The following is an 11,951-nucleotide window of genomic DNA, read 5'->3' as shown; positions in this document are numbered from 1 at the left end:
TTCCCAGTACATCGTTAACTATTTTTAATCGTGCCATTAAAATGTTTCGAAACAGTAAAAAATACTTTTCCAACATTTTTATTTACCCTTTTATACTTTTCCGGAAAGTAGTTGTCTTTCCAGTTTTCAAAAAATAAAAGTGTCCTTGAATAAAATTTGGAGAAGTAGAATACAGAGACGCTCCTCATTATCTTTTATAATATTGTTCGTCCACGCTGAAATAATTAAAAACAAAAATCAAAAATGTGCAAATTTTTCGAAATTCTTAATTAGACTTTCAAAATGTCTAATTATACAGAGTATCTCATTTTAAAAATCTAAGTTTGTGTTATTATAACTCGATAACTAAGAATGGCAGACTGAAAAGTTCGTACTACAAAATGGTACGTAACAATCTTTATAAAATACGATTTTTACTTTTTTTAACACCCACACCAGGACATGGAAGGTACGCTTATTAGAAAATTTCTCAGGTTTGCCCCATAGCTTGGAATTTCATGAAAATCAGCCACCGGTTTAGGAAAATGGCAATTGTCCATCATTTCGACTACCTGAAATATCCCTTGGTGACACCTGGACATTTTGTACAGGCTCATCTAATGAGGACTAGATAAGACAGATTTCCTCACGACGGTTTTATTGATATGAAAGAGCAAAAGAAATATTGTTTATATTTCTTCTCCTGGAATCTGAAAATATGTATTGAAAAGCATTGAATAAACATTAAATGAAAACGCCTCAGCTCATTTCGATATTTTTTTCAAATGTCGTACCGCATTTTTGTACGACTTTTCGATTGCTGAAGTTTTTTCACCTGCAGTGATGCACTTTTATTCTTTTCAACATCCATTTTCGGCACTTTACAATAGAGAAAAGTCCTTGTATCGTATATTATTTCCTGTTGTCATCTAAAAAGGCATCTGTATCGGTTCTTTGGTTCAATACCAAAGGATATACTTGATCACCACTTGTTATGCAGCTGGTTGTGTCATTTTGACTGAAAAGAAGCTTTTTATTTTCGATGAATTAGCAATAAGTGAAATAAAGAAACATTTCCCCGGATTCCTCAGGAAGAAAAGTTATAAACGACTATTTTGGTTTTTCATATCCACCTATGCCTCTTTTTTTATCTAGTCCTCATTGGACAACCCTGTATCTATTGATATTATTAGACAATAAGGAAATTATTGTATATTTTTATACACACTCATAATTATACAAATGTCTTTCGAATATGTAATAATATGTTTAATTTCGAATAAAGAATTTTAAAATTCAACAGTCTAGTTCTTCCATACTGGGTCCATACTAGTTCCCCCTATACTGGGTCGGGTGTATACACCAAATCGGTCCAATTATACAAATTACTTTTTAAAATGGATGCAATTTTATCACGTGTTTTGAATACTCCATTATTTTTAAAGGAAAGTGTCAAAAGATAAGGTATGATGTGATGATAATCTTTTTTTTCTATCAAATTCGCTGGATAATCCTTTAAAAAAGTCAAAAGACAAGACTTCCAAGTAGTGAATATGACTTACGACGTTCAAACCCGTTTTGATGTAACATTTAAACGCAATATTGAACGAAAACTGACTTTGATAATAATATTTACATCAAATTTTAATGAGGACAAATTTAGAACGTCTAACACATACCTGATGTGAGCTGAAAACAAAATATTTACCAAATAAACGGGTCATTTATTAACTTTTTAAATGTCGAACCGAAAAAATAATACAATTTAATCAAAATTTCATAAAATCATTAAAAAAAAAACATAAAAATGTAACGCAAAATATGAAACTCCCCCTCACATTTATGTCACAGTTAATTCCACCTCTAAAAATGACTGTTTACTATTAGGAAATCTTCGAATTAAGAAATATAATTAGACAAATATTATAATGCTGATTCCCCACTTTTCGTAATGGCCAATACGCCCAACGTTTTTTCGCGTCTCGAATGCATATGTATACCAAGCAAGTTCTGCTGATTAGATACTTTTTGAGTGTCTACCTCTCTAGGTAGAGGCCCACATAAGAGCACAACAGCTAAGAACATGATGTTCTGTGCTCGAAATTACTGCTTAGTCGCGTTTTTATTCATTTGTATTTATAGGGATTTACGCGTGAAGTGTGATAATAGTGATAGGAACGTGAGAGTTCAGACTCATGAGAAATCTACCAGAAACAATGGTTCTAACTAAATTAAGTATTCAAAGTGTGATTATCCCTGTTTGGATTTTTGCAGGCTTCGCTGCGGCGTTGTTAAGCAAGCTTATCGTTAAATCCGAGAAGAGTGAAAAGAAGCCTTTCAGAAAAGAGATAAATTACCAGAATCAGAAGGAAATTTTAAGAATTTTGGAAGATATTGAGAATGAAAAATGCAGAGAGGATTCCATCAGTGTAATGCAGGGATTAATGAATTTCGAAGAGTGGGCCTTAGACAGTAAGATAATGCTTTTTTCCATTAGTAGCTTCAAAAAGTACCATTACTGGGCAAGTTGAAGTTTCTCGCCTTAAATGTAAAACTAGTTAATAATAACACGTCTACCATTCATTATCTACATAGCGAGTTAGTGGTAATGACTGCCATGGAAACGCGTTGTATTTTTGGGTTTCTGATTTACATCAATGTGAATTTTAGACAAGTTTTATCAAATATTGAAAAAATCACGTATTTCTCGCGTTTCTGAAAAACTTATAACCCCCACTAATCCTTGATCCTATGATCATTTCTTCACGAAATTTTAGTTAATATTCTTAACTTAATTCTTCTTCCGTGGAAATTCTAAAAATATTCTCTCAAATCCCGGAATTTCAGTATTCGATGCAACTCCGAAATGCCCCACAGGACAACTTTACTCAAACATGTACCAGTTAGGAAATTTCGATGAATGCATCAGAGTCCTACAACCCTTAGAGGACAAACGAGTCATAAAGGGCCAATACTGCCTGGCAAGTATGAGCTTCAAACTCAACAAAAATGAAAGCTTATTAGATGAAGCATTTCTTACTAATAAATCGGTAATCACTGCATAATCAAGATTTCAAACAAATAAAAATGCTTTAACAGCGATTTAGAGGTGATTATAACTCAACTCTGATCCATTGGGCTGTATGCCTACCATCGACTTGTCTCCCTGAAGATGGTGAACGGGTTATGAGGAAAATGGTCGCTTTATTTATCGAATTCAATGAACTTAAAGTGAATATTAATGAACTCGATTGTTACTCTGAGAACAGCCCCCCAACCACTTCTTGGGGGCAAATCATTTACGGGTAAATACCTTTGATTTGTAAAGGAAAACTATATACCCATTGCTCTCATTTCGAAAGTAGCCCCCTCCATTACTCTTTTCGTGAAAAAAATTAGATCTAGACCCAAAGCACTTTAATTGAGATATCGAACAATGACATTGAGGGGATGTTTAAAGTTGGTGTCCTCTGTATGGTGGATCCCATCCCCCACCCCCAGTTAACTCAATTTAAAAAAGAAGATTGACAATTATTTTTTAAATTTTTTGCCTCTAATTCTAACACCCTTAAAGTTATACTGGGTGGTTCTCCGGGAACTGCATGGACCGATTTTTGAGGACTTTAATTAGGAAAAACTTAAAAATTTGGCACGATATGACGGTCGACAGAAGCAATACTTCCGGAGGTTCACACTGTATACGATAAAATGGGGTGTGCCATTGCACATTTTAAATTTAGATTTTGGGGAATATGATGTGAAATTCATACGCATTTTAAACGCTCCCTCGATATCTAAATTACCGAATTTTCGGCCTAGACAGAATTTTCTTTTTAAGTAAAACGTAAATAACATTAGAGTAAGCCATAGTGACAAACTAGCAACTACAGGCAAGTGAATCTTCATGTTGTTATGTAATATTATTACGCACAGCTGATTCGCGCATAGCATTTCCATGACAACCATATGTTTTGAGGAATTTGAAATACAAACAAAATAAACATCATATTTGTAGATTAAAGCAGTAGGTCGTAGAAAAAGCATCACTAGAAAGTAAGGCATGTTACTTTGCTGGGAGAAATTCCAGACTTCGGCTATAGGTGGATTGTAAATTTTCCTCTCGCTTGTAATACACTTCTTACTATATGTGTTATGTAATGTTCAGTAAGTTTATGATGAAATGACAGTATGTCATAGAACAAACAGTGTTTGCAAATCTAAAATAAGGCATGTTATTTTGTTTGGCGAAATTCCTGAGCTCGGCTGCGACTCGGTGGTAACTTTTCGTCACTCTTGTAATATACTTCTTACTACCCACCTTATGTAATAGTCTATTACGAAAAGAAACACCCAGTGGAGTGGGCTACTTTTGAAATGAAAGGACTCACATAAAAACATTTTAGAGTGTTGATAGTACTAGTCCTAGCAACAATCATCCTGTCTACAACGCTACACGTACTACATATTAGAAGTACAAGAAAGCTGCTCTCATACAATATCTACAGCGTAGATCGCATTAGGCAAAGAAATTCAACCCTGAAAGAGCTAATTCTCTCCGTTTCTCTCATCCAAAATGTGTCTGCCTTGCTGCAAACCAAACCCAATGAGTTCAATTTGGAGTGTATCTGCGGTATTAAATTTATTTCCATGGTATTCATCCTTGCCGGACATTCTCTGATATTCATTTTCGGTAGCCCCCTGGCAAATACAAGTTTTGCTAATGAGGTTCGTATATAATGAAATGTATTTTTAGTGATTGCTAAAATCAATTACATTGAATTTTAGATGATAAAAAAGCTAGAAAACTGCATATTTTTAAACAGTCCTCTGTTGGTAGATAGTTTCCTATTGGTCAGTGGGTTTTTGATGGCCCGGCTATTGTTGGTCGAACTAGACAAGAAAAGTGGGAAAATTAATGTCGCAATGCTTTATCTTGTTCGCTACATCAGGTGACATAACATGAAGAGGCAAAATTACTTAAATTAATAATGCCAATTCATAGACTGACTCCAGCCTATTTGGTAGTGATAGGGCTAAACATGACCTGGCTACCGCTCTTAGGCAAAGGGCCCTTATGGAGGAGAATTACCGAAACTGAGAGAATGAGATGCTCAAAGTCTTGGTGGGCAAACTTGTTGTATATTAACAATTACGTGAACACTGACAGTGTGGTGTGTAAGCTAAGAATGAGCTGGAACTTCTCTTATTTCCCCTGACGGTTGTAGTGTATGTTCCAGGCATGGTACTTGGCAGCCGATTTCCACCTTTTCATCATTGCTCCAATATTTATTTATCTAGTGTGGAAATGGCCCAAACTGGGAATATGTGTTCTTAGCATTGCGACATTTGTGAGCGCAATTGTGCCAGGTTACCTCACTTTCGTAAACAGCTACGACCCCACGTTATTAGGGTTTCCACCGTGAGTTTCAAGTCTCTAGAATTTAATGGACCTTCACTATTCAAATTTCAGTGAAATTGAAGACTTGACAACAAACTACTATTTTGTCAATGCATACATTAAAACCCACATGAGGGCCAACTCGTATTTTGTCGGATTACTAAGCGGGTATTTGGTCTATTGGATGTATAAAGAATGGTACGGCCCTCAGTGATTACACAGTATTTGCCGGTCTTTTTAGACCAAAAGTAGCCGCATCTATCTTTTCCATATATTATAATATCAAAAAAAAATTCTGATACTAGTCAGTAATATTTTCAAGAGGGATAAACATTATGCTTTAAACTGAACTTTTTGGAGAAAGCTCCAGAGCTGCGTGTTTATAAATCAATTAAATATTGATTAAAACTAAAAATTTGGAACAGGATGTTTTAAGCAAAATTTGCTAATAATTATTATTTAAGTTCGAAGATTAGTTCGGTCCTAACACTTACATAAAATTTTCAAGGTAATCATATAACTTTTTTAACCAAAAACCTGTTCTTGTTTTTATAAAAAGTAAAAATTCAAATTTTACATAAAATATGTAACCGCAGTATTATTTCAGTCCTATGTGCATAGATAAAAGTGAAGCTTCTTCACACATATTCATCATCACAGTGTGTCTCCAATACAGAAAAGTGACACCATCTTGGTTTCGTTACTAGATATAATAGGTTTTTTAAAGATTGCCTCATTTTGTAGTCCCTCGGTGCTTCATTTATTCTAGATATCAAGAATTTGTTGTCATAGATTCCATGGCGTCATTCATGTTCTCTCTGCACCTTATACTTTAACTGCATTTAAGTATAAATATAATATTTTAATTGATCACCCCATACATTACATCATTGGATTCTACGGCAAAACCTCGGTCAAAATCCGTTACTATTTTCTCCATGTATTTTTGGATAAATGAAATACAGAGGATGGTTCCAAAAGTCAAAGAAGTTCCCAACATGAGTTTCTAAAAACACCCTTCATCAACAAAACCAAGGAGGCAATAACTTTTCTATCAATGTCAAATTTGGTTTGTTACTAACTTCAATAACAACTGAGATACCCCTTAAAATTTGAGACAGCCTGTACATTTCAAATATAAAAGGTCCCAAGAAGGCCAAAAGCAAATTTTAATCATCAGCATCAACATGTCTCTAAGGCTTAGGGCTTTGTCCCCGTATGAGTCATTTTAATAGTTCCCGTTGAAAATATCGATGTGCAAGGAAAAGATAGGGGAGACTACTTTTAAACCGAAAACCCTGTATAACGATCAGATATTTTCAGCGCAAAAATTCCAGATTGGCTTCTTTGGCTAGGCTGGACTTTGGCAGCTATGTTTGGTTTGGGCAGCATGGGTTCCATTACGTGGTTCCTGACTCCTGGATATGTCCAGGACAATCTGAAGTCGGCAATGTATGCACCGCTGCATAGAGTTTTTTGGGCTTTGGCGCTGGGATGGGTTATTACAGTATGCGTGACAGAGAATGCCAGTAAGTGCTCTTAGTAAATTACTTTTCAAAAGTTAAGTTATAAGTAAATCAAAATCCCGAAAATTAAAGCACTAAACTGCCAGAAGCGAAGGTTTTAGATGGAAATTAAAAGTTCGGTATCAACAGGTGCTTCATACAAGCAGGTCTAACCTTTTTTCCACTTTTTACACCTTGTTTTGTGGTAATTACACCTGCTATTATTCTATAAGTGAATTGTTCAAGAAAATATTGAATTAAATCTCCAAGGGTTGGCTTCCAATTCACTTACATTTTCATCTACTTTCTGGGAGCATAATCGTTCAAAATTGCTTGCAGGATAAAAATTCTGTACAGGATGCTCCAAATAACCTGATGAGTCGATTTTAAATCATAACTTTGCGAAAAAATTATGCTTTAAACAACTTATAATATAATCAATGATAATTGAAATCAAAAATGAATTTCAGGTGCAGTAAACAAATTTCTATCGTGGAAATTCTTCATACCTCTTAGCCGACTTACCTACAGTGCTTACCTTGTAAATGGAGTGGTTCTGATTTGCCACAAGGGAGTTACCAGAGAAGCTACTTCCTGGACCAAATTTGACCTGGTACTTGACATAAAATTTCCATCAAACTCTATTTTCCACGTATTTTCCTTCTTTTAAGGCGAGCGTGCTTCTGGGCCACTTTGTGATCACCTTTTCCTTTGCGTTCGTGTTGTGTGTGTGCTTCGAATCGCCCATTCTCTCATTGAAGAGGATTCTAATGGGGATAAAAGGTAATTACAAACAAGAAAGTTTACGTAAAACTTTCAATTTACTCCCGAATCTGAAAGTTTTGCAGTCGTTTTGTTTATGCAAAATTCAAGCTATTTTGAAAAACATTAAGAGACCAGCAAGTAATTTAAAAAATCTAAAAGAGTGACAGAAAAAAATAAAAAATAAAAACAACAAGCACTCCGTTTAAAAAAAGCCAGTTTTCTTTTACACCCTATATACATATTTCGATAGGAAATACGTCGCTAACGACATATTCGAATATTACAAAAAATTTAAAGAAATTAAGGGAGATTCAATTTTATAGGGAACACCTTGTATCTACCAAGTTAGAGCATCTTCACAAACTATCACCTATGAAAAGGAATCATCACCTCTTAAAATTAAAATTGTCATTTATATAACACACTGTATTTCAGAAACTTCAGAGAAGCCTTTTGTACAGCCTGCGATTTTAAGGGTAATCGAATCGGGAAATCAGGAAACCAAATAAATTTAGGTATAGGATAAGTTTGTTGTGTATGAACCAATAAAAAATATTATCTCAATCGAAAGAGTTTTTATTTCACTTAAATGCATATAAAATATAAGTTGAAATTTCGTTTGGGAAAAACTTAAAATCCGCCAGTCACTTCGATAGTGGCCCCATTAATGTATGAACTTTTCCTTGATGCAAGAAAAGCAATCACCTCTGCCATCTCTGAAACATAAATTGTATAGTATGGCCCAAAAATTGAGATAATCTCCATTTTCATGCAAACAAACTAGCGAACACTGTTAATCGGAGGAATTTTCACAAGAATAAATTTACCTTCAGGCTGACCGAAGCGACCCAAAGGAATTAAAGGGAGAAACTTATCTCTGACCTTTTCTGGTATGGCAGAAGTCATTGGCGTGGCTATGAAACCTGGTAAGATATTATTCACTCGAATCCCGAATTTTCCGTATTCCTTGGACGCAACTTTTGTTAGAAGATCAACTCCTACCAAAACCCAGTACATTAGGAAACCCGAACGTATTTTTAAATGATGAATTTGGAAAACATTTTTAAAATGGAAATGGCAAGTAGAAGAAATTAAAAAAATGCATAAAAATGATTTTTATGAAAGCGTGAAAAGGCGTAGAAAGGCTTCTTCAACTTAATATTTTTTTTCAAATTAAATTCCAAAATTTCAAAATTTCGGCCTAAAATTAAGTATTTTGGGCAAAAAGCAAAGTTTCTATGATGTGCGAATAATGATAATTCCCCACATAAAAATTAAATTCACATCAAACCTGCTTTACTGGCACAATAGTTTGCCTGTCCAATATTCCCAAACTTAGCAACGACACTGCCAATGTTGATTATGGAGGCCTCATTAACTTTATGACTAACTAAAGCATTTGCAAATGTTTTTATGACTAGAAATGTGCCCTAAAAACATGTGCGTATAAGGCAAATTTCATCGCCATTGAAAGTTTTGAAAACAGGCAGGGAATACAGGGCTTTACATCTACCTTCAAATTAACATCCAATACTTCTATGAAGTCCTCTTCAGATAATTTGCTAATAAAATTGTCCCTTATTATACCAGCTGCATTGACAACAATGGTGGGAGGTGCTGAATATGCTGTTAGGACTTTCTTGAGTGAGCTCTCAATGCTTTCTTTATTCTCTACTGACGTTGCAATTTGCATGTGAGGCTGTGCTACACTCGGTAATGATTCAATGGTCTGCAATAAGCTTGATATGTTCTTATCCACAGCCACTATGGTGGCACCTTCCCTGGCTAAACATTGGCAAGCTGCTCTTCCAATGCCCGAGGCAGCACCTTTTGAATTATTTCAAAATTAACCATAAGGTGGAGAAATTGGTAGCAAGGTATTTAAATAAAAATATATTGATGTTTTTGAGAAATTTATAGCAGAATTTATTCTAATTTTTTACACACTAATAACACAGCCGTCGCCTGTTTTGGTAGGGAATTCAGTGATCTTGGAGAAAGCAGAGGACTTAAATTGGACAAAAACTGACCATGTGGTTTTTAGCTCAAGATATCTCAATAACAGTTTATTGGTGAGATTTGAAGGAAGAAGTTGAAAAGATAATCTGTAGTGAAGGAGTCTTATTGATGCCTCACGCAGTCAAATTGACGTGGCTTTAATGAGATTATCTAGCTCACAATTCGTTATGTGGCAGTGGGACTCAAGGATGGATAGGCCTTTTGAGGCTGTAATATTTCTCTTATGTTAATGTTACTTTGTTAAGCATAATCCTCAACAAAAATTAAAATCTACCCTCAGTAAAAACACTGATAATATATTTATGTAACAAGAATATGTGCTTTCGATGTGGTCATTGAATTTTAATAATTAAAATAATAATTTGTATACCGAACGAACGAAACTATTTTTTATCATCCCCTTTAGAAGATATAAAATTAGATACCCTCATACTATAAATATACCTGAAAGAATTTGATAAGTTTCAGCTGCCTTGTTAGTCAGCTGCTAATGTTAGTCTCGCTCACAGTCAAGAAGAGGGCTTTTTATACACCTTATGAGGGCCATAACAGAAATAACTTCTAAAGGAGATCAATCTACCTGTCACATGGGAAGACATAAAATGTAATATCACATGAATCTGATGATCATCATAACTCAGAAAGCTCCTCAAAGCAAACATAGGCTTAATTCAAATAATTGGATTGGAGTGCAGATTGTCTACCTTACGAAAATCGGACGTAACACACAGGATCCAAAAACGTTCTGACTTATGTCACTTCTGCTGGAGAGTTGGGAAAATCTGCTTGACGGATAACACATGAAGGGTGCTCGCAGGGTCTTCCTTCTTAGGGCTGGACAGTACATAGAGCAAACCAGTAAATTGGTATAATTGATTCTTAATAACCTGGCTGCAAAAATCGGTTAATCTCTCAATTCCAAGAGCTTGAGGAAATTTTTTTGGACATTCTGGTTCTGGTCTTGAAGGAGCTTATTCGAAGAGAGATGAAGGCACTCTAGTACCTTAGAGAACTAGTCATTACTCTCAAACATAATTTCCAACTATTTAAATTAAATTCCCGTTATAAATAACGCAAAAGCAACGATCTTCTGGCTAAAATAAAAACAATTGCTTTTGCGGTTATGATGAAACAAACAAAAGACATCTGGTAAAAAATGTCTTATATTATTATCCTGTCTCTTTCTGAATTGTAGGACCTGAGCGACCAAGAAAAGGATAGAATGTCTGCAACGTAAACACGACCTGTCTCATTGGCGACACTTTTGTAAATTTAAAGTCTTAAATCGATACAGCTGTCCTTCAGATTCCCTACCTCAACATGTGGACTGTGATAAGTACTGTGGAGTTTACACATCTTAATAGTACATACATTCGACTTACACAAGCCTTGAGATATAAGGACACGTCTTGTATATATTCATCTATTACATGTTTGATGGTGAATAATAATGGCTTAATCAATACCCTACCTTTCTCAACGGTCACCCGTTATATCCTTACCAGTAACATAAGCAAGTCTTCCCACCAAACTCATATTTGAGTATCTTGTAATTTGTAGAACGTACGGAAAACGATGTTTGGTACCACTGTTCCCGGTCGTTCTGCGCTTGCTCCTGGCTTTTCTGTCTCCTTCACATTCGTCGCGTTTAATACACTATTATACACGTAATTAGCCTTATTGCGTTGCTGTTAGCTTGCGACTGCGTAGATGTCTTTACTCGACCTCACTGGAAAAATACTTTCATACCGTGGTACCAGCTGTACCAAATCATTCAACAATTTGTCGGCCTTTTCTTCATATAGCCTGATTTTTCCCTAGTTGTAAGTCCCAAAATTCTCTCGAAGGGTTTTTTACAAAATAACGAGCGATCGTTTAAAAAATAAAAGTATGCAGTAGTTGATTAACTATAAATACAGGGTGTTAATTAACTCATCTGCTTTTACCAGAAAACATTTTAACATAACTATCAAAAACATCTAAGACATGACTCCAGTTTGAATTCACCAAAGTGGCCGAAAGATTTTTAAATTGAATTTAACGCGTAGTTGACTTCGCCAAAATGGCCAGAAAAATCTTTAGACTTAGATTGACAAAAAGGATTAATAAATGAATGTAAGATTCTGCACTTGCAGCCAGGTCATGTGCGAGTAAATTCATGATTAAATCAATAATTCGCTGAAACGGGGCAAAGTTTAGGGTTAAACAAAATACAATATCCAAAGCATGCAAGCGATATTACAACTATTTCAACCTATAAAGGTTTCCCATGAGCAATCGTGGAG

General features: G+C 35.0%; 2 protein-coding genes across 4 annotated transcripts; one reads left to right on the top strand and one right to left on the bottom strand.

Annotated features, from left to right (window-relative positions):
- The first annotated feature begins 2,040 nt into the window (after window positions 1-2,040).
- On the top strand, window positions 2,041-8,211 carry LOC136417534 (nose resistant to fluoxetine protein 6-like). Of its 3 annotated transcripts, none has more exons than XM_066403273.1 (13): window positions 2,041-2,198; window positions 2,254-2,451; window positions 2,827-3,029; window positions 3,079-3,284; window positions 4,383-4,704; window positions 4,765-4,928; window positions 4,982-5,147; window positions 5,205-5,398; window positions 5,450-5,575; window positions 6,701-6,906; window positions 7,353-7,495; window positions 7,554-7,665; window positions 8,083-8,211. In XM_066403273.1, the coding sequence occupies exons 1-13, from the start codon at window positions 2,063-2,065 to the stop codon at window positions 8,154-8,156; spliced, it is 2,250 nt and encodes a 749-aa protein (XP_066259370.1). In that variant the 5' UTR covers window positions 2,041-2,062; the 3' UTR covers window positions 8,157-8,211. The 3 variants fall into 3 exon arrangements, with proteins under 3 accessions (XP_066259370.1, XP_066259371.1, XP_066259369.1); XM_066403274.1 differs by having other exon boundaries at window positions 4,982-5,150; window positions 5,217-5,398; XM_066403272.1 differs by having other exon boundaries at window positions 4,982-5,150.
- On the bottom strand, window positions 8,059-11,300 carry LOC136417545 ((3R)-3-hydroxyacyl-CoA dehydrogenase). The gene is made up of 5 exons (XM_066403296.1): window positions 11,169-11,300; window positions 9,161-9,474; window positions 8,939-9,077; window positions 8,475-8,645; window positions 8,059-8,363 (listed from the first exon to the last, which is right to left on the bottom strand). The coding sequence occupies exons 1-5, from the start codon at window positions 11,200-11,202 to the stop codon at window positions 8,278-8,280; spliced, it is 744 nt and encodes a 247-aa protein (XP_066259393.1). The 5' UTR covers window positions 11,203-11,300; the 3' UTR covers window positions 8,059-8,277.
- Between the last annotated feature and the right edge of the window lie 651 nt (window positions 11,301-11,951).

The sequence above is a fragment of the Euwallacea similis genome, chromosome 28, assembly GCF_039881205.1.
Source record: "Euwallacea similis isolate ESF13 chromosome 28, ESF131.1, whole genome shotgun sequence".
Taxonomy (NCBI): Eukaryota; Metazoa; Arthropoda; class Insecta; order Coleoptera; family Curculionidae; genus Euwallacea; species Euwallacea similis.
Note: the sequence above shows the minus strand (reverse complement) of the source record. Positions and strands in the feature narration are given on the sequence as shown.